Source organism: Trichosurus vulpecula, chromosome 5, assembly GCF_011100635.1.
Source record: "Trichosurus vulpecula isolate mTriVul1 chromosome 5, mTriVul1.pri, whole genome shotgun sequence".
NCBI classification, from domain to species: domain Eukaryota; kingdom Metazoa; phylum Chordata; class Mammalia; order Diprotodontia; family Phalangeridae; genus Trichosurus; species Trichosurus vulpecula.
The window spans coordinates 127,483,317-127,510,761 of record NC_050577.1 but is presented as its reverse complement, the minus strand read 5'-3'; the positions used below and the strand labels follow the sequence as shown (position 1 = coordinate 127,510,761).

The window sequence follows — 27,445 nt, the reverse complement described above, 5'->3', positions numbered from 1 at the left end:
AAAGATGAACTCTGTCAGCATTTGCCATCCGGCTTTGAAGGTCTTATTCTCTGCATGGCTGAAGCAGGAGCTGACTTTCAATTATTCCTGTTACGTGTAGTCATTTATGTAAAATCAGCAAAAAGGATCTACTAAAAGAATATCCCTTCAAAATGTGGGAATAAATGATGGTTATTTTCAAAAGTAATTTTAAAAATTTAAACATTTTCCTCTGTCCTTACCTAGTGGCCAGTTTAAATTACATACACACACACACACACACACACACACACACACACACACACACACACACGTGTGTCAATCCAGGTCTTAGTTGTCTGTGATCAGCTTCCTATACAAAACAAGGGGCACCATTTTAATGACTGTGGACATTGGGTTTTGTTGCTAAGAATATCTTGGTAAAATATCCTGCTCTGGGATTGGGAAACAGTGTTTGTATTTATGTCTTATTGATTTTTCCCATTTCCAGAGCTACTGTTCCTTCATTCTCAGCAGAGAACAAAAGTGATCTGAATCTTTCCTCTCAGCTCCCCTGCATTTATTCCTCTAATCACCTCAGCACCTTAACTAGTGTCCTCTTCCTCCCTCTCTTTAGTAAGAGGAAAACGTATTCCGTTCTTGCTAAAAAGAGTTTAAGTTCGCTTCTTAATTCCTTGTTTAGACAAACATCCCATCTCTTATGAACTTTTAATAAATCCCTCTCTGCTGTCTTTTCCCTCAAACTTCAGACATGTTCTGGTGTCTCCTGTGTCCCTGGTCCTAAAATCAGTTAATCGATCTTCCCTAGAGCCTGTTGCTGCCCTCAAGCTATCATGCTGTCTCTCCCAAATTTCAATGCCAAATTGCTAGAGGGCATTCTGTATTAATAGTAATTTCTAATTCACAACCATCCACTTACTACTGCAGTCTGACTTCCCTCTCTGATTCTCTAGCCAATCATCGAGTCAAAGATTTGGAGTTGAAGCATAGATCAACTCTTCCAACTCCATCATTTTAGAGATGAGGAGTCAGATGGTCACACAGGTAGTAAGCATCCCAAGAGGTTTTTGAATCCAGGTCCTTATACTCCAGAGCCAGTGCCCTTTCGCACCACACCTCAAATCCAGTTATTTTTCAGTATTTCTCAACTTTTCTGAAATTATTCTAAACTTTTAAGGCAGCAGGGGATGAGGACGGAGAACTGGCTTCCAACCAGGATGACTTGAGTTCAAATCCCACCTGACACTTGCTGACTATATGGCCCTGGGCAATTCGCTTAGACTGTCAGTGCTCTAGGCAACTCTCTAAGACTGTAATTTGTTGGGGAACGTGCCAGATTGAGTGAGTTTTCTCTCCAGGAGATATCCTTCTATCAGTGAAATCACAAGTCCAGCCTAAGGCTGCTAATTGGGATATTGAATAGAGCACAATACCTGGAATCAGGAAGATGTGAGTTCAGATCTTGCATCAGACAGCTGTATGATCCCAGGCAAACTACTCAACCTCTCTCAGTCTCCTCATTTGAAAAATGGGGATAATAATAAAGTCTACCTCATGATTATTGTAAGGATCAAATGAAAATATGCAAAGTGCTTTGCAGTCCTCAGAGTGATGCATCATCATCACCCCTTTTCCAAACTTGCCATCAATAAAAATAAAACTTTCAGATATACAAATAAAAGTAGAAAATTATTTACATAAAATAGTAAACTCCACTACTTACGGGTTGGGGTTTTTAAATGCATGTTAACTTTAACAAAATAATAACAAAAAATGCCCTATTTGTTTTCTCTACTGTATATTTTTGCGGGGTTGTTGTTATTGTTATTAGCAGAGGCAACTTGTCATAGTAGAGAAAGGCTGGCGTCAGAGTGAGGAAGACCTGAGTTTTCATTCCAGCCCTGACAGTTACTATGTGACGCTGGGCAAATCACTTAACTCAGTGCCCAAAACAATCAACTCTCTAAGACCACAAACTTCAGAACAGTTGCTGATCTGTATTTTTAGAATGCGTTTCCTTGGAGAATTTTCTCTATGCCAATGAAATCGCCTCCCCAGACCCCCCAGGATGTTATTACTGTCTTTTTATTATTTACCTAGTAAGCAGTCTATCTATTATTTTGATTCTGGTTTCTTCACTCTGTATCATTTCATATAAATCTCCATATTTCTTTCACTTCTTTATATTTGTAGTGCAGTAATATTCCATTTGTATTCAGATATTTGTTTTGACAATAAACTGTTTCCAGCTTTTCGTTATTACAAATAAAACTTTTATGAATATTTTTGTACAGATAGGCATTTTTCCTTTAAATAATATTCTAATGATGTAGTCCTAGGAGTGCTGGTACTTTGACCACTGGTCAAAGGGTCTAAAAACTTTTATAGTTCTAACTGCGTAATTCCAATTTGCTTTTCAAAATTGTATCAGTTCACATCTTGACTAACTGTGGAATAGTGTGCCTATATTGTCACATCCCTGTCATTGTTGGATTTTATCATTTTAATTATCTGCCAGTTTAATGAGTATTAAGTAGCATCTTGGAGTTGCTTTAATTTCCATTTTTCCTATAGGAAGTTTGAACAAATTTTCAAATGATTATTAATAATTTGTATTTCTTCTTTCAATAACTACTCATTATTTAGGAACATCCTTTGTCCAGATCTCTTTTCTCTAGCTTCATCTTCCTTGACCTTTGTGGCATTTGACACTGTGAACCACTTCCTTCTTGATAAGTTCTTATGCTTTGTCTTCGATGATATTGTATGTCTGTGGTTCTCCTACTACTGCCCTGATGGTACCTTCTCATTCTTTCTCACTGGCTCTTCTTCTTTCTCCTGGTTCTTAAAAATAGCTGCTTCCCTGGGTTCTTTCCCATGTTCAGTTCTTTTTTTTCTCCTCTCTCTACATGTTCTTTTTTCTTTACGTGCTTTCCCTGGATGCACTCATTATTTATCATGATTTCAATAATAGCTTATATGAAGATGACTCCCAAATTTATATTGCTGCCCTCGGACTGTTTCCAGAGTTCTTACAGGCTTCTTGATCTCCCCAATTGGATATCCTACTAATTTCAGATTCAACGTGTGTAACATTTCAGTAGCCAGCTCTCTCTCTCTCTCTCTCTCTCTCTCTCTCTCTCTCTCTCTCTCTCTCTCTCCTCTCTCTCTCTCTCTCTCTCTCTGTCTCTCTCTCCCCCCCCCCTCTCTCCCCCCCTCCCCCCCATCTCTCTCCTCCTACTCCCCATCTGCCTTTCCCCTTTCTGAAGAAATTGCTTCTCTTTTTCACTAACACTCCTCCAGTCAATCAGACTTTAACCTTGAAATCATATTTAATCTTTGCTTCTCCCTTACCCCACACATTCCATTAATTTCCAAGTCTTGTCATTTCTGTCACTGCAATATCTTTCATTTAGGTTCCTCCCTCCACTCCCACTACAATGGCACTCTTTTAGGCCCTCATGTCCTCCCTCCTGGACTATTGTACTCATCTTTTAATTGCTCCTTCTGCCTCCAGTTTAGCTCTATCCAGTTCCCCTTCTACTCCTCCACGCTGCTGCCCTGGTAATGCACACTATGTACGTGAGACTCTACTTCACATAAACCTTTATTGATTCCCTATTAGCTTCTTGATGAAGCTTAAACCACTGACTCTGGTGTTCAAGCCCTTTCACAATTAATATGCAACCTCCCTGTTCAGCCTCTTGTCATCCTCCTCACCTTCAAATATTCTATATTGCATTTAAACTATACTATACTTTCTGCCCTTCCTTTTCATCCTAGACACATCTCTCCCTGTCTGATATGAATGTCTTTCTCCTACCTTTCCCCATTCCCATCTCTGCTTAATGAAGTCCCTATTGTCCTTCAAGGCCAAATTCAGATGCTACCTTCTCCATAAAGCTTTACTTTTTCCTTTTTTAAAATTTATTTTTTATTTTGTACTTAACACTCATCACAATCATCAACAAAAATTAACCTCTTGATGTAGAAAGAAGAAAAAGAATTGCTTGTGAAGCTGCAAACTTTTATTAGTTTGTATTTTAAAGATTATATTAAATTTAATATAGTAGTAACAAATCTACCCTGTTCATATTCCCTTCTGAACTTTTGTTTGCTTTCTTCTGTGTTTTTTAATGTTTTATTTTTTTCATCCGTAAGATTTTCACTGCCTCATTCCCTGCCATCTTCCCTCCGACCTCTAGATGCATAGACAGATGGAAGTGATCTCTCTCTACTCAAACTTCTTGTCTTTTTATTAATTTATTTATTTTTAGTTTTCCACATTCACTTCCAAAAGATTTTGAGTTCCAAATTTTCTCCCCGTCTCTCCCCTCCCCCCGCCCCAGGAAGGCGTGCATTCTGATTACCCCTTTCCCCGAATCTGCCCTCTCTTCTATCACACCCCTCTTCTCTTGTCCACTTCCCTTCTATTTTCCTGTAGGGAAAGATAGATTTCTATACCCCATTGCCTGTATATCTTATTTCCCAGTTTCATGTAAAAACAATTATTAACATGTTTTTTTAAAACTTTGGGTTCCAAATTCTCTCCCTTCTTCCCTCCCAATCCACTCTCATTAAGAAGGCAAGCAATTCAATATAGGTTATACATGTGTAGTTATGCACAACACGTCCCTAACAGTCATGTTGTGAAAGACTGTATTTCCCTCCATCCTATCCCTCCCAGTTACTCAAATTTCTTATAGCGCTTCCTCTGGAGCTGTGCTTTACACTTGTTACATTGTTCCTTATATCGTCCTTATTTACATATTGGTCTTTTTTCCTTCTTCCCTAATTAAATTATAAGCTCCTTGAGAACAAGGTCTTTGCCCCCCATTAGATTGAGCTCCTTGAGGGCAGGAACTATCTTTTGCCTCTTTTTGTATCCCTAGTACTTAGCGCGGTACCTGGCACAAAGTAGATTGATTCTAGGGCTGGTTTTCTATCCATTGTGCCACATGATGCATATTAAGAGAATAATTATTTCTCAGAGTTAGTTTCTGATTTTAGTACAACACTACCCATCCTCATAAATGCCAAAGTTGAATTTCACAGGGACAATCACAGAGTCATATACTTTTAGAGCACTAAGAAACCTTCATCTAGGTTTCATCTAATGTAGCCCCTTTTATTTTACAGATGGAGAAATTAACTCCAAGAAATTAAGTGACTTCCCCAGGACCACACAATTAATTAGTAGCAGAGTCAAAGCCAGAAACCAGATCTCCTGACCCCAAACCTATTATTTTTTTCCACAATTCTATTCCAAAACCCATTACTTTTCCACAGTTCCACATTGTCCTATTAATGGGAAGAAGAAGAAAGGAAAAAGAAGTGGAGGAGATTCTCATTATTTTGAAAACTGGTCCATGGGTTTCACCAGACTACCAAAGGGTCCATGTCATAGAAAAAGGTTAAGAGCTCTTGCTTACTCTAGAGATTCTGATTATTCTCACAAAATCTCTTATGGAATGAACAGGCAAATCTCTGGTAGCAGTGGTGGTTTTGGGGAACAGTTGGAGGAAAGGGGGTGACTGTGCAAATAAGGGTTTTTTTTTAATTTGCGACCTGTATTTTATAGTATTTTCTACCATATGGAGCTGTGACCCATGTTGTGTATAGAACCAGTTGTAGAGTATTTTTTTTTCTTGTTTGTAGATTGGGCTTATGGATACTACAGACAACAACGAAAACTGGTGGAAGAGATTGGTTGGTCCTATACAGGTATGTACAATATATTCTATAATATGTATAACCATTTTTAAAAGTCCTTGTATTATGTTATTATGTTGAATGTGGGATTTTCATATTGCAATCTATTGTCATTGGTTAGATTGAATTTTGGATATAAAAAATTTCTTAAATAAATGAGACTAAATAATGTAGCTAACCTTTTAAAATTGAATTAGCAAATATTTATGAACACTTGTATTAGGGGAAATGCTTTCCACTGAATCCCTGTGTCTAGGTTTGTTGGAACTGGGAAATGCCCTTGGGATGTTAGACTATTGATATAGACTATTGAGCAAAAAAGCAGTTAGAATTTAGGGTCAGGGAAGAGAGGTAGGAGCCCACAAAGGCAGTGTACTGTATTCATTGACAGTTACGGTCACTGTGACTCTTGTTTCCTTTTTAAGGGGAGGGGAGCCCAAAGAGGGTGTAGTGGCCGAGGTGAGCGTGAAATGACTGAAGTAAAGACAAAAGGCATAAAAATTTATTTTATAAAGTAAGGTCAGCTTATCAGGCTGGGATCAAAAGCACAGATCTGTAAAGGAAGAGTAAGTAGGAATCAATATCATGATCATGGATTTAGAGCTAGAAAGGACCTTGGAGGTCATAGAGTCCAAACCCTTCATTTTAATAATAATAATAATAATAAGTAACATTTTTATAATGCTATGTCAATAGGCACTTTATAATTATCTCATTTGATCCTCACAACTCTGGGAGGTAGGTGGTATTATCCCTATTTTACAGATGAGAAAACTGAGGCAAACAGAGGCTAAGTGATTTGCCCAGGGTCACACAGCCAGTTAGTGTCTAAGGCTGGATTTGAACCCATATCTTTCTGACTCAAGGCCCAGCACTCGCTAGCTGCCCCCTAATAAGTATCTGAGATAGGATTCCCACAGTTTTCTTGACCTCAGTCCACTCTTATGGACTATATGAGAATTCCTCTCAAATATAGGAAGAGATAGATAAAGGAAAAATGCTGTGGTTCAGCCTTATAGAATGGAATAGAATAGCATCACAGTGCAAATCAGCATCAGAAGGGATTCCCAGGGCTTTACACACCCAGCTACCTACCTGTCGGTTTATTGTCCCCCAGGTTAATGTCTGCATTCACTCTACCTACCTCCCTACTTGACACCTAATGTCAGTATTTACCTTGTTGAATAGGAAGGGAGAGGGGCATTTCCAGAAAGGATAATAAAACCAAGCCTTGGAGTTGAGATGAGGGAATGTTGTGCTGGACTAGGGGGTTTCACTTGGGCAGTAGCTCATGACAGTGTTGTATATGTGAGATGAGGCCAGATTGCGTGTGCTAAGTTGAGGAGTTTGAATGGTTTTCAATTACTAATTAATGAAACTTGCAAACCAGCTCACAACATTTTCAAGCTCATTAATCTAGTCTTAGGGATGTATGGGGTGTTTAGGAGAACTAGTACCTCTGGTTTGAGGGCTGCCGGGCCATTTTCAGGGCTGCTCATCCACCTTAGGTATCCATTTTCACCCAACTCACCCTCATGACTCCAAGATGCTGTAGCCTCCCCAGTGGCCACATGCTGGTAAAACCATCTAGATAGGTTAAACCAGGTTGAGGTTAACTGAAAGGCCTCAGATCTGTCAGTGAATTAGGGGGAGCATGTGAAGACATCCCCCTGTGAAATGGGCAGATAAGAACAGTTTGTTCCAGTGACCACGAAAGCGGTTGAAGCAGGCGCTGTGGGGCTTAGAGCTTGGTCAGGCATCAGAGACGCCAAGGTCATCCACTGTGTCCTGGACCATCACCAGTCATCCTGATTTTTGTCTTACCACTGGACTTGGGATGACTCTGGAAGAGAGAGTGAGACTGATGACTTTGTGCAACTCTGCTTCACTTTAATCCAATTCACCCATAAGTCAAGATGTCACCCCATGATGTCATTGATCCTCTTTGAAAATGAAGGATGAACAACAACAATCTAGTCTTAATTTACGTATCTAGAGTTGTAATCCATGTGGTACATAAAGCGTTAGTTCAAATTTAAAATAGTGCGACATAGATCATTTGTTTTTCAGGTGCCCTCTTACTTCTTAAACTTCTTTATTTTCCCCTATGTAATTTGATTTTTTGCCATTTGATTTTTTTATCATTTTTAATGTTGGGGCCATGGAGAAATTTTTCAGCGCTCCATCTTTCATTCCTTACTTTATAGACTTCAAATTAGTGGGAGTTAAATGGGCATAATGTGGAAGAATTTCATCAAATAACTGCATGTTTGAGTCCAGAGATCTGAAGCCAGTCTAATTTTAAATATAATGAATGATTTAGGGCCCGAGATGTCAGTAATTCTTAATAGATCTGCAAGAAACATTTCGTAGGACAAAGCATTTCACTGTGCATTTACGTATCACAAAACGTTAAAGAATTTGAAGAGACGTTAGACATAATTGGTCCAAACCACTTATTTTATAGTTGAGGAAATATCTTGACCATAACACGTTCTATATCTTTATTACTAGCTTTATAAAATAATATTTGCTTTTATTTTATTTTTAAAATTTCTCCTTTAAGGTTAAAAGGATTCCCCTACTTTTAGTCCTAGCATTTGGTTAGCAAATTTGTGTTCTTTTTATCTATATTAGTTCATATTTTAAAGATTTTAATTGTATGTTTTTAACCTTTTTTCCAAAGTAAAACTTTGATATATTTTAGTCTGTCCCCACATAGAGGCCACTTCAACCTCTTCATCATTTTAACTGCCGTTCTCTGGAACGTAAAAACAAAACAAAACAAAACAAAAATATGACTTCCATGAGTCATAATAACCAGAAATGCATAATGTGTAATAGATTCCTTGGGATATTGTACAAGGGTAACATCATGCCTTCTTTAGATTAGTAATAAAATAGTCAAAGTAGCATAAAAATGTTACCTCCTTTCTCTGCAGAGGTGGGGGACTGTCGTACACACTTTCAGACTGATTGTTAGTTTTACTGAACTATTCTTTGTTTTCTTTCTTTTGTATAATGTTTCATGAGTGGCTTGCTGGGTAGGGGAAGAAGAGGGATATATTTGGAAGTGAAGATAATGTAAAAACAAAAGATATCAATATATATGTATGTGTGCATGTATATGTGTATATATATGTCTGTGTGTATGTGTATATATATTTACATATCTGTCTTTGTGTGTGTATATACAAACATATACACATATTATCCACTAGGGTATATAGACACACACATACGTGTGTGTGTGTGTGTGTGTGTGTGTGTGTGTGTGTGTGTGTGTGTGTGTAGTGTGCATGTGGATAAAAAACCCACTTTGTTTCAAGTCCTGTCTCTGACAGACTGACTGTATAACTCTGGGAAATTCACTTAACCATGTAGGATCCCAGGCAACTCTTTTAAGATTATAAATTTGAAAGCTGATGCTCATCTATACATGAGTTTCTTCATTGGAAGTTCTTTATATCAATAAAATCAATTGTCTGGTTTAAGAAAAAGTAATGAAGCTGCAAAATTTTGGCACTGGAAGGAAATTTAGAGATCCTCCTGTCCACCTCCCTCATTTTGCAGATGAGAAAATTGAGGCTCTGAAATTAAGAGATTTGCCCAGGTTCTGTCCTTCATATACAAAATAGCAAATGACACGAGCTATGAAATAACTCAAGTAATGAGGACTCAACCTGTGCTCATTTGAGCTGTTTTGTTTTCACTCAGCCTCTCATTTTACATTGTCTCATTGTATGGTTTTGAAGCCTAGCTTTGGATTCCTTCTTGAATTTGAATCTGTTTTCAATGTGATGAATTAGTTGACAAATTTTTAAGCAAGGACCCCAACTGGAGCAAGAAAGACTGGGCCAGAAGATGTGGAAAGTCTAGACCTAGCTTTACTACCTGCTTCCCTGTGCAGCCTTTGACAAGTCCCATCAGTGACAAACTAACAAGTGTATTGGAGGTTCACTTAACCCTTTCTGAAGCTTGATCCCTAAGCTGCCTTCTCCCTCTAACATTCTCTGAATTAGTGCCTTGTAATGCAAGGGCACTCTTTCAGCACTCCATTAATTATAATTAATAACTGCAGCACAGCATCTGTCTCAGAGAAGGCTGATGAATCTAATCCAAGCCATTTTTGAACATGATTATATCCAAACATCACTGTAACACATAGACTCCTACTATGGAATGTTTTACAGTAGGTTACTGCATAATTACAGTGTGTGCTGTAACAATGTAAATCTCTATGGGGGATTAGATGGATGGGGAAATGCAGAGTGGAAAGGGAGGAGGATCTAGGTGGCACCATTCTTGTTCATTTTTATAGGTTAAAAGAAAAAAAAACTTTTCTCTTTGGGATGTGTGCTATAATTATGCTCAGAAATGACTGGGCTAGATAGCCGGTTTTAAAAGTGATAATAAGTACGTTCATGGTGATTATAGGATTGAGATGAGTAGATGAATTTGGCATACTTGTGATAAAAGATTGGATTTGTAAGTTACGGATCTCAGCACCAAGAATACATTTCCTTCCTTAGGAACTTCTTTCTTTTTGAACGTTTCTGTTTAAAAAAAACAAACAAACAAACACATTGCAAGCTTTATTAAATGTCTCTGGTGTTCGTAGAACTATTCCAGGTGTTGGAGAGATATAAGCATGAAATAAAACATAATCCTCGCCCTTACAGAGTTTACAATCTAAAAATTGATTATCGATCAATTATTTGTTAATTATATATAATATATTTATTACATCATACAATTAAATTACATATAATTATATTGTATACAGTATATTATATAATAATGATAATTATCTATTAATCTTAAACTTGGCCTGCATAACAACTCAATGTTTCTCTAATTTTGTTAAAAGTTAGTTGTCTTTCAGCTATTCACATAGGCATAGACTATCAAATGAGATGTTCTGTGCTTCTTTCCTTCTAGCAAGGTCTTTGGGTATACTAGGGTCAAACAGGGACAAAGCTAGGGCTTGCTAAATGACCTTTATTTTAAAATACAAACAATGCTTAAACTATCATAAGCCACTCAGCTCAGTGACTTTGGACAACTCAATCTCTCTGGACCTCAGGGTTGTTATTAGTTTTTTTTTAATTTTTCATCTATAAAATGAAAAAATAATAACTCATACTTACATAACACTTTAAGGATTTACAAAGTGCTTTATTTACAAGAGGATCACACTATAAGGTAGATACTGCTGTTATTATGATTCTTATTTTTACAGATGAGGAGACTGAAACTCAGAAAAAAATAAAATGACTTGCCCTTGGTCACACAGCTAGTCGATGGTGAAGGCAGGGTTGGAGGTCATAGTTTATGGATCCAAGTCCAAAGCAATTTTGCCTCTCACTAAATAATCTCTAAGGCCCCTTCTGCATCTTAATATTATATGGAATTATCTTAATATTATATATAATATATAATTATCTTAATATTACATAGAATATAGAAAATAATATTTTAGGAATGTGGTCCCTGCTTCCCCCCCCCCCAATTGTTTAACATGTCTTTCACTAAACTTTAAAATAAATGGAAACTGTACCCATCATACCAGTTTCCTACTAAAGGCTCATGAGCATTTTTTCAGAGAGGAAGTTTAAATGCATATGTGTGAATTCCCAATGTGGCATCTCCCTCTACCATTGCAGATGGAAAACTCATGGTCTTAGAAAGGTGTCTGTCACTTAATGCTTACGTTTGACTCATATCTGAGGTCTCCCCAAATCAGGAGTAGGGAGTACAAAGGCACTAAATGTAAAATTTAAATTAGGTAATTATTTCTTCCACTCTAAAGAAATGTTTAATACAAGAGACTCACAAGCGAACATTAACAAAGACTCAGAACAGACAGGATAGGCTAACTTCTGATTTCTGTTATTCTCTCATAGGAGTTGGACATAGAAAACTATCAAAACATGAAAGAATTTGTAGGACTGCTGAAATGGCATTTCATATTTCATCTTGGTTCTAAACTATTCAAACAATTCCCTCCAGGTTCACAACTTCTGTCAAACCAAACCAGGGGTTAGCACTCATCTTCTTGCTTGTGGTCATCTTCAGTGCAAAATCTCCTCTTGCTTCTAGTCAGTTCCAGCTGAAGAACCTGAGTTCTCCAGACCTCTTAAACTCACAAACTTGCTTCCAAAGTTCATGAAAATGAACAGATGAGAAGAGAAAGCGAGGGACCCAAGGACCAAGATCAGGCTTACTTAAACCAATGATGTGGTTTAGCTGCCATGTAACTGCAGTTTGTCATTTCTACCTGGCTGAGTGGAAGGTACCCCACAAAGGAGCTAGAGGTTGGGGTCCCTTTCAGTGGGATCCCCACTGAGCATGCCATTTCTCCTGGCTTACTTAGTGTCTGTTGAGTACAATATTGTAAACTATCAAAGATTTAAGACTTCCTGACAATACAATGACCAACAATGACAGCAGAGGACTGACAAAGTATGTTTCCTACCTCTTGACAGTAGAGAAATGGACATGGAATGTGGATATTTTTGAAAATAGAAAATCTGTGGGTTTATTTTGCCTTAATAAGCTTATTTGTTAGAAGGATTTTTTAAGAAAAAGTTATTTTTGGAAGGTAGGGATAGTGATGCCAAGAAAAAAAAGAAAGAAAAGAACATCAATGAAGCATTTTTTTTTATTCAGAGGAGAGAACAGAAGGAAATTCAGAAGGAGACACAGAGAAGCAAGACAACTTTGGAATGAATGTTTCATTTAGCATATAATTAAAAACAAGCTGTAACTAATAGAAATTCATGATTTTGTACATAGAACTCCTTTTCTGTTCTTTGTGTATAGAATGTTTTTGCTTGTTGGTTTTTCAAGTTCAGAAAAACAAAAAAAAAGACTTTAAAAAGTACAGAAGGCCTAGAAGGTAAATTGGAGGCAGATGGCAGAGAGCCTTAAATACCAGGCTGAGGCAAGTAGGGGCCATTCTGAGTTTTTGAGTGAGAAGGCGGCATAGTCAGACATGTGCTTTTAGTAAGATTATTTTGTCGGCTTTGTTAGGGGTGGATTAGAGAAGGTTGACATGCGAAATGGGTAGAACAGTTATGAGGCTGTTACAGTATTACAGGTCTTGAGATGAAGGCCTGAACTGGGGTGGTAGCCAAGTGAGTGGAGAGAAGGGGACAGATAAAGAAGACATCATTGATATAAAGTGGAAATGCCAGAAATTTATTATAGTGAGAGCAAAAAATGCTTAGGCTATTTCTTAATGTGTTAAATTTCTTAGTTCAAGAAGCTAAGAAGCAGAGATTACAGAATAGTAATCCCCGTTGGTGCTGATTTTGAGCCCTGGGATTTCCAGACTACCTTATTATCTCCTCACTTTCCTTCAATAGAGTTTTCTCTTTAAGGCCAAGACTTGCAGCTTTGTGGAATTGTGAGGAATAATAAAACATTTCAGGTAACTTGACAGTATTGTATTCTAAAATGTAAGGAATGAATGTGAATATTTAATGGCATAGATTACAATCAAAACTTTGTTATCTGGGACTTTACCAAATAAAAAGTTTTATCAACCAAAGGTGAATTGAATGATAATTGATTCAGAAGTGAGCCCAATATTCTCTATAATCTCTAGGGATGAAAGAGTATTATGTAATTTGCCTGTGAAGGTACTAGCCCTGTCATGTTTTTCACATACAACAAATACTTGATTTTCAAAATTCAGTGTTTCTTATGACAAAAAAATGTAGCTATTTTCTAATTATGTATTTGATAACAACTCTAGGTTTTATGATTCATGTTGTAATGTGGTTTTGTTTTTGTTTTGCCTAGATGTCTTATAGAATTATTTTGTAGGAAGATGGGATTAGTTCACTTCTCTTTGTGTGTGATGTTTCAGACATTTTAAATAGTTCATTATGCCTTGAAAATCACAATATAATCCTATAGTATGACTGACTAAATTTCATAATGAGCTAGGTTACAAAATATTTTAAGGTAGTAAAACACCTATATTTCAGATCAGTTGAATAAGCATGTAACTGCTATATGCTAATCAGCTCAGTGGCACAGTTAGTTGCCAAATAGGCCATTTTCTCCCTCTACAACATTTCTCATGTCTGCTTCTTGATAACTCACAAAGCTACCACCTTAGTTCAGGACCTCATCATGTCTCACTCGCACTATTTACAATAGCCTCCTAATTGCTTTTCTTGCCTCAAGTCTCTCCCCACTTCAGTCCACCTTCTAGGCAGTTGCCAAAGTAATCTTTCTTAAGCATAAGTTTGACGATGTCGCTCTCTTCCTCAATTATGCCTCTAGTATAAAATATAATATCCTCTATTTATTATTTAAAGCCCTTCACACGTTGGCCCCAAATGAACCTTTCCAGTCTCATCGTGCATTACTTCCTTTCACTGCATGTTTCTCACACTAAACATATCCATCTCCTATCTATCTCTTTTCATTAGCCACCCCCATGTTGTTATTCAGTTGTGTCTGACTCTTCATGAGCCCTTTTGGGGTTTTCTTGGCAAAGATCCTGGAGTGGTTTGCCATTTTTTCCAGCTCATTTTACAGATGAAGGAATTGGGACAAATAGGATGAAGTGACTTGCCCAAAGTCACACAGCTAGTAAGTGTCTGAGGCCAGATTTGAACTCAGAAAGATGAGTTTCCTGACTCTGGGCCCAGCACCCTATCCATTGTGCCATCTAGCTGCCCTAGCCATTCCCTCATACCTGGAATATATTCCTTCTTCTCTTTTAGAATTCCTTATTTTTTTTCAAGACTCACCCTGCCAGCTACTAGTGCCCTCTCCCCTAAAACTGCCCTGTATCTATTTATCATATATTCTGTATATACAGTGTGTTTCTAAAGTCTGGACACATAGGCAAAAATGCATATTTTCAAGAAATGAAATGAATGAAATTTTCAACCACATTTTATTTAATTGGAATATTAACAAATAACATCTTCAGTATGATTTCCATCATTTGTGATGCAGAGGTTAATACCCTTTGCAAGATTCACATGATCTTGATGCAATAACTCCACGTTGCTATCAATTTTCCCATGTGTCCAGACTTTAGGGATACCCTGTACTTTATCAATTACATTTTTATTGCATTATAGTTTGTAAAGGATGCATTAACTTTTTTTTGCTTTTTTACATTTGTTTGTAACATCTTTGTGCCCTAGTACATGGCCAGTTTTTGTAAAAGCTCCATATGGTGCTAAGAAAGCATCTAGTAGCATCCTATTTAAATAAAGTATTCTTGTTACCTAGATGCTAAGCCCTATTATTTCTATAATATTAACAAACTGTAGGTATTCTGAACATACTGAATTGAAATCCAGCCTCAAACACTTACAAGCTGTGAGACCTTGAACAAGTCACGTAGCCTAGGTTTGCCTCAGTTTCCCCAATTATAAATGGGGATAATGATAGTTCCTGCACTGCAGGATTATTGTGAGTATCAAATAAGATGTATCTGTAAGGTTCTTAACACATCCCTGGAATCCTTGGAGCTATAAAAATGCTTGTTCTCTTCCCCTCCCTCCCCTTTACTCTAAATTCCGCACCCCAGGGTAAAGCCCTGATTTTCCTGGCTGGTTAGAATTCTGAAGCTGCCCCTTTTGACCTATTACCATATTCTACACACAGACAGTACAGAGGCTAATTCAAGCAACAGTCACTTATAGTTTTGTGTGGGCGACACGCTAAATACAGCGCAGTAGAAAGAGCAGTTGAACAGATGCACTTGCTGAAATTATAACCAGTGGGAACAAACTGGAAATTGGAAATATTCTGAATGAAAGGACAGGAACGCTTCTCCACCTAATACAGGTCATTCCAAAGTCCTAAGGGTGTTGTGAAGCCATTAAGCCTTAAACCTGCCCTAAGACTTTTGGGAATACCTTGTATTTGGTGGCTCTTGAAAACTCTATAAGTATTTTTTTAATCTCAATATTTAAGCCTAACACTAAAGTTCTTTCTATGATCTCATTAAATGATTGACGCTAGGTTCTCAGCATCCTGACTCTACTTTGATTCTTTATTAACACTTTTAAAAAATCAGCTTCTACATTATAGTGATAGGTATAGAAAATGGGGGTGGGGGAGGAAAAAAAAGAGAAAGTTTATATAGCACCTACTATGTACCAAGCCCTATACTGAGTGTTTTGCAAATATTCCCTCATTTGATCCTCACAACATCCTTGGGAGGTAGATGCTGTTAGTATATCTATTTTGCTGTTGAGGAAACTGAGGCAAACTGAAGTTAAATGACTTGCCCAGGGTCACACAGCTAGGAAGCCTCTGAAGCCAGATTTGAACTTGGGTCTTCGCAGCTCTATCCATTGTGCCACTGTCTGCCTAACAGAAAATAGATTATCCCTTTCCCTTACAGTTAAATTCAGCAAACTCTTCCTCCATTCACATTTGTCTCTCAAGATTGTTGAGACTTTTTCTATCAAGACCAAGGTGATGAGTTGCCGCCTTTCTTTGGACTTCCAACAGTAGACTGTAGACTTTATCTGTAGAATGAGGGGCTTGTGGTAGGTTATCTTTAAAGTCTCTTCTAATTCAAACATACTGGGGTATACCCACAAAAATTTTCAAACACATCAGTGTCCTCTTAAAAAAACAAAACAAAACAAAAAAAAACCAAAACATCTGGAGATATGCTGACACATAGGATCATAGCTCTTGAAAAGGAATGGACTGCAAAGGTCATCTAATCCCCATCCTCCCCAACTTACAGATTTGGAAATTGAACCCCAGGGAAGTTAAATGACTTGTCCAAGACCACACAGATAGTAAGCAGCAGGGGTAAAGTTTGAACGCAGATCTTCTGACCCTGTGGCAGGTGCTCCTTCCATCTACTGTACCACATTAACATCTTAGGAATTGTTATCATCATAGCATCACAGCCACTCTTTAATAATAATAATAATAAATCCTTAAGAGGGATATTTTTCAGAAATTGAATCATTAAGATGATGGCTGCATCGGGTTCTTTTGTTATAACTATTAGAAATAGTAAACTCTTGTTATAACCATTAGACATAACAACGCTGATGGTCTGCATTTTGCAATCAGAAATGTTCAAAGCCCAGTGGTTCCAGGTATTTTCTGCCTTTACAAACATAGGATTGATTTTAATTAGTTTTTTATGTTAGCAAAATTGTCAGGCATCCATTTGGTTCTGTAGAGAAGTTTCACTCTGAAAAAATTCACTTTGTAATGGACTCTTAATAGCTAAAGTTCCCTCTTTATTGTCTGCAGGTTTAGAGGCTTACTTAGTCATTAGCAAACTTGTTAAGCCTTCGTTTTCTTTATTAAGAAGCTTTATATGGGGGTATTGAAGTGGAGCAAGCCCATGGACTAAATAATAGATAGAAAGTTACTGATAGAAAGTTACCCTCCACCACCACCACCGTGCTGTATTTTTTAATGTAGTAGGAAAAAACAAATCACATTTGCCAGCTACCTGCTAGAGTGCAAACTCCATGAGATTGTGTCTCCTATGATCTTTGTGTCTTCCTACAGACTGTGTCCACATCGTATGGGACTAAACTTAGCTTAATTCGTGCATAGGTTTTATGCAGATTAGTTGAAAAATCGTTATTAATTGTAGTGGAAATGTGTGATACTCACACCTTCCCAGGAATAGCCTCACAAGAACTTGATTTAAAAAGTAAGATTAATTAAGATTAAAATTAATCCTTCTGAAGACAGGGAAAGTATATTTCTGCTTGCTTTTTTTCACCTTTGCAACAGACATGTTCCTGAATCGCATTCTCTTTTCAACCTGGGCTAATGATCATCTCATAGAAACTCAATCTCGCACAGCCATATGGCCTCAGTTACCGCCGGTTTCATCATTTTTTCTATGACACTTTGAAAAGAGTATTGAAAAAGAGGAGAGGCATCCGAGCAAGTCACTGCCTGGGTATGTCCTCAAACATATGCCTGAAGAAAGTGAAACACCTAGACTTGTATTCATGGGCATAGATATCCCTCAACCTTTCTACCTCCAGTGTTCTTCTATGGATTTATTAGAGCCCTCTCTCTGTGGGTGATAGAATTGAATTCAATCTGATGTGAATTCATTCTCTTTTGAAATAAAGACAATTCATCCTGGAAAACTATTTCTAGTCCCTATTTCTATTAGACATAGATGTAGTTTCTCTATTTGCTATACAGATCACATGGTGGGCCAAGACGGGAAGATGTTAAGGAAGGAAAGAGAATAAGCATTTATTAATCACCTACTAAGTGCCAGGCATTTTGATCCTTGCAACAACCCTATGAAATAGGTTCTTATTATTCCTTTTTTTTTTAACTGTTGAAGAAACTGGGGCAGAAGGGGATTAAGTGACTTGCCTAGGGTTACATAGCTTGCTAGTGTCTGAGGCTGGATCTGAACTCAGGTTTTCCTGACTCTAGGCTAGTTACTCTATCCACTGTGTGTGTGTGTGTGTGTGTGTGTGTGTGTGTGTGTGTGTGTATTTTCTGTTAAGAAAAACTCTGCATAGATTTCAAGGAGTTAGTGAATTAAGATTGGAAAAAATACATTTTTATTTCAATTATTTTCCATTTAATCAATGTGGATTTTTTTGGATATATTTAGAAACATGTTCTGAGACATCACTAGAATGCTAAAGGAATCTATGATACAAAAAAGGTAAAAAACCCCTGTTCTAGAAGGGAGAGAAAGGAGAGAGAGAGAGAGAGAGAGAGAGAGAGAGAGAGAGAGAGCCTTGATTTTTAAAAATTATCTGAATTCAATTGTATTGTAGTTTTAGATCCAAATTCTGTCTCTCCTGCTTCCTTTCCCCATCCGGTGAGAAGGCAAAAGAAACCCAGATTTGTTTGTAGTTTCTGCTCAGTTCCCCTACTTCCTAGAAATCTTCATGTTTAGGTCAATAATACCTTCTTCGTTTCTCAGTGGATTGGCTATTCATTGTTAAACACCAGAAAGAAGACTTGTGTTCCGAAGTCATATTGACATGTTTTAATGCCATCAACATTTCTGAAAGTAAATTGAGTAGAAAATGAAGCCCTGACATATGATTCAGAGGTTTCTCACGCATTTGGCCTTTATTTAATTATACATGACTGTCTCTGGAAGGTGGCTAGATAGACTGGAAACCACAGAGATCCAAGGAGTGATATTTATTTGATCCTACTTAAATGGATAAATCCACACCATTTTCCAGGCTCCTAATGTTTAATAATTACAACAAGCAGAGCTGTCAGATAGATAGCCTAACTTGTCAAATCTAAATATCCATTAATCACTTAAAGACTGCAAATAGACTCCTGAGCAGTAAGAGGGGGTTGTGAACATTGTCCAATCTATACATTATCTCCTTCTGAACACTTGACTAGGCAATTAAAGTTTCTCAAATCCTTTGATGAGAGGATAAAGCTTCATTTATTCCTTTACTGCTAATATAATCAAAAGCACCGCATCTATCACAAGAATCTGTTGAAGATCGCTAATTTGCAGATGTCTGTTAGACTCAAGAAATAGGAAAAAAAGCAAATTGGGACAACATTAGAATAGACACCCAGCTACAGCTTCTGGAGTGCAGGAGAGTTGTATATTTGTCATGAGGTAGGCGAACCCTGATTTATCATCCATTCAGTATAATAAATTCATGCTCATTTATCCAAGGTAGATGTGCAAGCTATATTTTCATACACAGCTTAAGAACCCAAGACCAAATCAATCATTAAGAGAAATAGGCTTCCGTGAACTCTCGAGTAGAATAGTCTTGAAAACAACAAACACTAAATCAGCTGTAAATCAATGGAACGTGTAAGGACAATTTAGTTTTCTAAATTTTCTCCAAGTGATTCCATTATCTTACTGGGAAGGCTTTAAGAGCCTTCCCGTCTCTTATCTTCTTTTTTAAAATCAGATCGCTGAAGGGTCATTTGAGCACATAAAGAAGAAAGATGATAATAGAAGTTGGGGGAGGCTAGTGAACAGAATACTCAAGTGAGGATTGAGCACCCCAGAAATGTCCAGTTCTGGTTTTGCTGCTGATCAGCTATGGCTCCTTAGACAGTTTTCTTAATTAAGACAACAAAATATGGAAAAAAGCACTTTTAAGTTCTTAGAAGGAAAAGTATTTACTATTTTTTGTTATTGTTACTTAAGAAGAAAGAACTTGACATTGACCTGGGTATGTAGCTTTCTCAAAAATGTGATTTTAAGGGACAGTCAATTCCTCTCAATTCTACATTTTTGAAATTCTACCCATCCGTTGTAACCTATCTCCCAATTTCCATTCTTCCACAAAACCTTCCCTAATATCCTTCCTCTTGCTGGTATCTCTTTTATCTTTTTAACGTTTTCTTTCTTATTTTGTAGTTACATCCCAGACTAGATCAAAAATTGTGCAGTGTAATTAATTATCTATCTTCTTCAGGACATGTTTTGCACGCAGGACTTTGGTAACTGTCAAATTGAAAACTGAATTGTATAAATGCATGAAAGAGCCCATTAGAGGATAGTAAATTGGAAAATTACCAATAAAATTAAATATTATTCAGAATCTTCACAGCTGAATGTGGAATCTTGTTGCCCCTAAAAGAAATTAGCTAAGGGATTGGCCTAATTAGACCCAAATCCTGTCCTAAAAGTATTTCCACAAGAATATCATAGGAATGGGGTTGGTATCAAGCAAGCTTTGCCCAGAACAACATTCCTGTCCTTAAAGGTCTCCAAGGAAGGATTTGTGTCCTAACTCTGATTACTTTAATTATTTCCCATCTCCTGCTTACCAGTGCAACATATTTGTTTCAATCTTAGTTTTGTTGTACCTTGAAGCACTTCTTATTTCATGTAGGCTCTCAGAACGCCAGCTTGGCTTCAAGGTCCTCAGTGCAACTACTCAATGTCCCAGCTAATATTTTTACTTTTACTAATCAGCCAAAAGACACAGTTGGTTGGAAGTAACTGCATTTAATGAAGTAGCATAATAACAACAGTTAAATTTCTACCATAAAACTGGGTCCTGCCCTGCCCCAAATACAGTCACCATTTTTGGAAAGAGTTAGGGATCCCACATGGCACGGTGGAGTGAAGGGCACCATGGGGGAAATAGGTATGGCTAACACACGCATGTAGAGAGCACATGTGACAAAGGCAAATGCATTGAGGGACAACTCATACATCTGACACTGAAAAACTGCTGCTGGCTTGTGGTATCATCATTTCCACTGGCTAGTTTCCCCTGGCCCTTCTCTCCCTGAATGTGGCATTTCTGCCATTCTCTGCTTCTCTTGATGCCCACTAAGTTGTTTTCAAGGCTGCTATCCACTGGACCTCAGCTCTGGTCTTCAGCTGAGCTTTCTCCACAAGAGAAAGGGTTGTATCTGACTTTTTTTTAAGTGTATAGAGGAAAGGCTTTTTTAGTGAGAATAACAGGCCTACTCATGCTCAGTCATCAGAATACAGAAGAGTGGCTTTCTCTTTATAAGAATAGAGAGCTAGGTGCTAAGCTCTTTTGGCAAATGGATGAGCCAGGCACTTAATTAAGAGTTCACAGGCCAACATTTGAACCCAGACTTTTTCCTGCTAACAAGAGTGAGGTCTGTGTCCTAAGACTATCTGAGTTAGAATTAGAAAATCCTCTTTAACACCAATCAGAAAAGCTCTACAATTTTCTTGAAACTCTCCTAAATCCTCTTGATCTGTCCTATAAAATAATAGATGGGATGAGGAATGCCTTGGTGGAGCCTACAGGCTATTTTTTTTCTACCTCAAATCTTTTGTTCCAAACTCCTGCTTTTCACATGTAGATGTGGCCAGAAATAAAACTAGGTTCAAGCCCACTATACCTTTTGCAAAGTTAGGAGATCATCTGTTTCAACTGCATACTACTCAATGCTTAGAAATCTTATACAGTATTATATCCAGTATCATACACATTTTCTAAGCAGTAAATGCTCATTTTCTTAGGTACCTGAATTTTTTTTCTTCAAAGATCTTTTTAGCTGATTTTTGTAATTTAAGTACACTTTTCAAAACTTTTTAAATTTTGAATATTTAAGGTAGGGCTAAGTATTTTTAATGTTAAAACAACCACTACATTTTTCATTCAGTTTCCTGGTTACTTACCCAGCTTGCATTAAGTAATATATCTTATGGCGATATTTCACTTACTAATAAAATATTATGTTAACTCCCCAGGAGTTATTGTTTAACCACCATGAATACAAATTACATCTCTACTCACTAGAGCTGGATTTCTACTAGAAACTCCTATTTTTCTAACAGCACTCTGGCTTTTAGACCAGTAGTGACTGAAGTTTGACTATTCTTGCTGTTATCCATAAGATATGAGAGAGAAAAATAAAGGTACTAAGAGAAGGCTGGATAAGAATATTGTAGAGGAAGTGTATGCAGTCCAGTGACTCTTCATGCATAAATACACTCCTTAGTGGGGGCTAGTTGTGGTATTCTCAGGTTGGAATAAGCGCGAACTCCCTAACGGTTGTTATTTTCTAAGTCTTTTTCTCTAAATCTCTTCATGACATACCCCTAAAATGTTACTTGGGTGTTTATTGTTAGGGCATTCCCATTAGAAGATAAGCATTTCCACATAATAGTTATAAGTTATTTCAAGAAATATTGCTTCTAAATAGACATCTATACAAAGGAAAGGTTTCTAAGCCTTATCTAATGACCCGTGGACTTCAAGTAATTGCTATTTATTGACCGATTTGAGAGACGGCCATTTTAAAAATTAATTTTCATTGGACCCTTATCTTCCCTTCTAGCCAGGGCTTTACAGCAATAAGCCTTCCTAACCAATAAGAAAGGTGATTGCCGAAGTGGACAAATTCTCTGCCTCTACCATGCACATTCACAGAAAATATCTTTCTGCAATTTAAAAAGAATACCTTCTCCCTATCACATAATAGTTTACTTTTGGCTCTATTTATCTATGACATTCTATCTGATTCAACAAAGTAAAAATAGGAGGCACAGTGGATAGTGTTGGACGTGAAATCAGGAAGGACTGACTCTGAATTAATCTCTTTCTGCCTCAGTTTCTTTGTCCCTAAAATGAGGATAATATTAGAACCCACCTCCCAGAATTGTTGTGAGGATAAAGAACGTTAATATTTGTAAAGTACTTTGCAAACCTTAAAGTTCTATATAAATGCTAATTATCATTATTATTATTATTAAGGGCAGCTAGGTGGCACAGTAGATAGAGTGCCAAGCCTGGAGTCAAGAAGATGAATCTTCCTGAGTTCAAATCTGGTCTCAGATATTTACTGTCTCTGTGATCCTGGGCAAGCTACTCAACCCTGTTTGCCTCAGTTCCCTCATTGGTAAAAATTAGCTGGAGAAGGAAGTGATAAACCACTTCAGCATCCTTGCTAAGAAAACCCCAAATGGGATGATGAAGAGTCGGACATGACAGAAATGACTGAATGATAATAAAGATTATTATTCCTTCAAGAACTATTTATAAAATGGGCATTTATTTGGATGAATTCTTTTCCTTGATGCATCAGAATGAGAAATATTGTGATAAAAAGTTTTTACCTGCATTACTGTTTAATTAGAACATCTGTTCATTGATACCTTGGGAAGTAAATTCAACCTGTGTTGGTAGCATATTGAATATTAAAGCTATTTATAATAGGAAAACAGATGTCCAAAAATAGGCATATCTTTCTCTATGACTTAGCCTGTGACAAAAATCTGAACAGTAATTTTGAGCTAATAAATACCAACCTTAGAAATTACTGATTTTTTTTATAACATGAGTGAAATATTCTGATTCTCTTATATTCTTTTTTGAAAGAAAGAACTCAGCGGTATGTTTTAAGAGTATGGAAAATGTCCTCAGGATATAAAAAGATCTAAATGTTGACTATGATTCTCACTCTGAGTGTACCTTCATTTTCCTTTTATTATGTGTAGAAATTGTAAGAGGTAGAACTGTCGTCTCCAGTGAGCCTCCTCTTCATTTAAATCTCTACCTAGATGAAAAAGAGACTTGCTGTTACCTGGACCTCCTCTGTGGACAAGGAGGAAAAGATACAGTGGATCCTCATTCGATAATAATACCCGATAATGATGATTGTAAGGGAATGGAATAAAGCATTTATTAAAAACCAACTGTGTTCCAAGTACTGTGCAAAGCACTGGGGATGTAAATAAGAAAAAGAAATTGTCATTCCCCTCAAGGAGCTTACAATCTAATGGAGGAAGATAACACACCAAAGGAAGCTGAAAAGGGGGCAGGGCACCAAGGGGTACTCTGCTTGTGATGTTCATGGATTTAAAACCAAGCAGAACCACTGATGGAAAATGGAGTTATCTGCAGAGTTCTGAGCCCTCTATAAAGGAAGGCTTTGGGAGGAATTTATTGCTCTGCCCTCCAGCCCTCCAACTGAGGGAACTGAGATGCATCCAAAGTTGAGTTAATCTGTGTGGTAATGAAATTTCAGATGATCAGCTTCTTTGGGGGAAGGGATGATGTTTCTAGAGTCCAAACCAATCAGAACCACTTATGGAAAATAAAGAGAACTGTTCATCACAACAACCATAATAGCAATAGGTGCCGTCATGATCCCAGCTTTATAGTTGAAGTAAATGAGGCAGACAAAAGTTAAATGACTTGCCCAGGGTCACACAGCTAAAGTGTCTGAGGCTAGCTTTAAATACAGGTCAGTTCCTGAGCCAGCACTCTATTCACTCCATCACCTAGCTCCCTCCAGGCATCTGTGTGGGTACCCCTCTCACTCGTGCAAACCTTGCTTCCTCTGTGACTTAGCCTCTAAGAGTTGCGCTCAGTTGAAAATGTTATCAGTCAGTCAACCTGGCGCTGACCATCTCAGAACTTGGGCTGGGACCAGGTGACACACACATACTACCATCGGGTCCGTAGTTGAAGCCTCTTTGTTCCCTAAGTCTTGACTGATTCTACTTTCATAACCCAGAAACAAGATCCGTTCCATACCATGATGCATCATCAGAAGAGGACTTTAGCGGAGATGTTAATGATAATGATGATATTAATACCAGGCTAGTGATATGTATGATTTCCTGGAAGGCAAAGAATGATTGCTTGTTAAGATAGATTCACTTTAGTCACTAGAGGCATATCAGGTGGACTCTATGGTTGGAGTATATATGCATACCTCACCTCATTCATTCTACCACTGTATACAAAATAACCTTCTATCTTCTCTTGGGGAAATTTCTACATATAATGACAAGATGCCTTTATGAAATCAGTTCACTGTATAACAGAATAATAACCATAACTCACATTAATAAAACAAGGCACTTTCTTCTCAATGGAGAAGGTCGTTAAAATGTTAGTATCCCCACTTTACAGATGAAGGCCATCAAGTCTTAAAATGACTTACCTATTGTCACACTGACTTGTAAGTATTGGGAAATGATTAGAATTCCATTTCCTGGCTCCAAGCCTACCACTCAGCTACCGTGTCTTTCAGAGCTGCTTAAGAATGATCTAGTCCTGACTTCTTTTTCACAGATGATGAACTGAGTTAGTTATTGTCATAGCCAGGGATAGAATGAAAACTGTAGGTAGCATTAGCGGCTCGGAGGCCTCGAGATCACAGAACCACAGAATCTCAAAGTTGTTAGGGACCTCAGAAATCAGCCAATCCAGTCTGTCCTTGAATAAGAAACTGTTCTATAGCATATCCTACAAATGGTTATCTAGCCTTTGCCCAAGCCGTAGTGAAAGGGAGCCCAGTATCTCCTTAAGCAGACGACTGCATATTTGATTAGCTGTCTAATGAATTTTTTTCCCCCGACATCAAGCCTAGACTTGCCTCATGCTTCTTTGCAATTTCTATCCAACCGCACCTAGTTTTGCCTTCTGGCACCGAGAAGAACAAGTCTGCTCCCTCTTCCACGTGACTGCCTTCGGATACTTGGAGACAATTATGACATCTCCCCTAAGTCTTCTCTTTTTCAGGCTAAACCCTTTCTGTTCCTTCAACTGATCTTTATATGGCATGAACTTGAGACCTTTCACCATCCTGGTTAAGCTTCCTGTAGCCTCTCTAGCCTATCAGTGATCTTTGTAGAATATAGGTTTTATTCAGAACTGAATGTGATATTTCAAATATCTGATGAGCACAGAGAACAGCAGAACTATACCTTCCTGCCCCTGGATACTTTGCCTCACTAATGCAGTTTAAGATTACACTAGCTTTCTTGGCTGCCACAATGACACTGTTGAATCACAGTGTTGAGCTTACAATCTATATAAACCTTCCAGACCTTCAGATCAATTTCTGTCTAGTCACATTTTCCCATCCTTCACTCATGAAGTTGCTTTTGTGAACCCAACTGTAAAACTTTAGAGCTATCCCTATACAATTTCAGCTTATTAGATTGGATTCCCTATTTAAAGCCTGACTCTTGCATCCATTATGTTTAGCAATTTCTCTTAGCTTCATGCCATCTATAAATTTGATAAGCATGCCATGTATGCCTTTATAAAAATATATATAAATTTATAAAAATGCTGAATAGCACAGAAGCAAGTAGAGATCTCTGGGGTGTTTGGATATGAAGCTGTTAATAACTATTCCTTGGGTATAGCCATTCAACTAATTTTCCAAGCCCAACTGATTTTACTGTTGACTAAGCCCACATCTCTATTCCCCTCCTTCCTCCCCACCTCAGCCCTGCCAGAATAGCCATGAGAGACCTTGTTGAATTCCTCATTACAATCTATGTAAACTTTAGCTATGGCTTTCCCTGGTCTGCTACTCAAAAAAGGGAATGGAGTTAGTCTGGCATGACCTTAAAAATAAACAAATTACAGCGATCTGGGTCGATATCTTGTCCCACTGCTAGCCTGTAGCTCCAAATCTCCCACAGTCTTGTAGCATTGTGTATTGTCAGTGTCCTTTCTCTGCTCCATGACGAGTTGATTATTTTGTTGCTATTCGTGTATGCAAGAGAAATTCATGCTATAAGAGGTGTTATGGATCCTGGTAGAAGGAGACTGCTATGCCACACTCTGAGTGGTCCACGGGAGTTGGGACTATCTTTTGAATTGCCAGATATTTTAAATAAGGGCAACATTTTCCCTTTGGAAATATATCTTTCCAATTTAAATAAAAGTCAAAGGGCAGAGATATGATTCCCTTTTAGGAATATTAAATTTGTAGTCATTTTTTTTGGACACAAAACCTCAGACTTTCATTGAGAAAGTCCTTAATAGTATTTTTATAAAAAAAATCATTGAGTGTGTACTACGTACAAAGCACTAGGCTAGGCTCTGATGGTTGCTGTCGTTCAGTTTTTCAGTCATGTCCGACTTTTTGTGACCCCGCGGACCATAGCACACCAGGCCCTTCTGTGCTCCACTGTCTCTCAAAGTCTGTCTGAGTTCATGTTCATTGTTTCCATGACACTCTCCATCTCCTCTGCTGCCTTCCTGTTCCTGACATCAGGGTCTTTTCCAGTGAGTCCCATCTTCTCGTTATGTAGCCAAAGCATTTAAACTTCATCTGCAGTATATGACCTGCCAGTGGATAGCCTCACTTAATTTCTTGAAGTATTGACTGATATGACCACTCAGCTGTCCAAGGGATACTCCAAAGTCTCCTCCAGCATCACCATTCTAAAGCGTTGATTCTGCGGTGGTATGGTGATATGAATATTAAAAAGCCATAGTCTCTACATTTCAGTAGAGTCTAGTCTTCAAGGAAGAACATATTTATATATGGTTACAAGTTAGAG

The 27,445-nt window shown here is 37.7% G+C and overlaps 1 protein-coding gene across 4 annotated transcripts in view; it reads left to right on the top strand.

Moving 5' to 3' along the window:
- The window catches only part of PTPRZ1 (protein tyrosine phosphatase receptor type Z1), a 251,840-nt gene that overhangs the window by 59,567 nt on the left and 164,828 nt on the right, over positions 1-27,445 (top strand). For all 4 annotated transcript variants that reach the window (XM_036759574.1, XM_036759573.1, XM_036759577.1 and 1 more), the window contains exon 2: positions 5,638-5,703. In XM_036759574.1, coding sequence (XP_036615469.1) covers positions 5,638-5,703 — 66 coding nt within the window. The remainder of the gene's footprint in view (positions 1-5,637; positions 5,704-27,445) is intronic.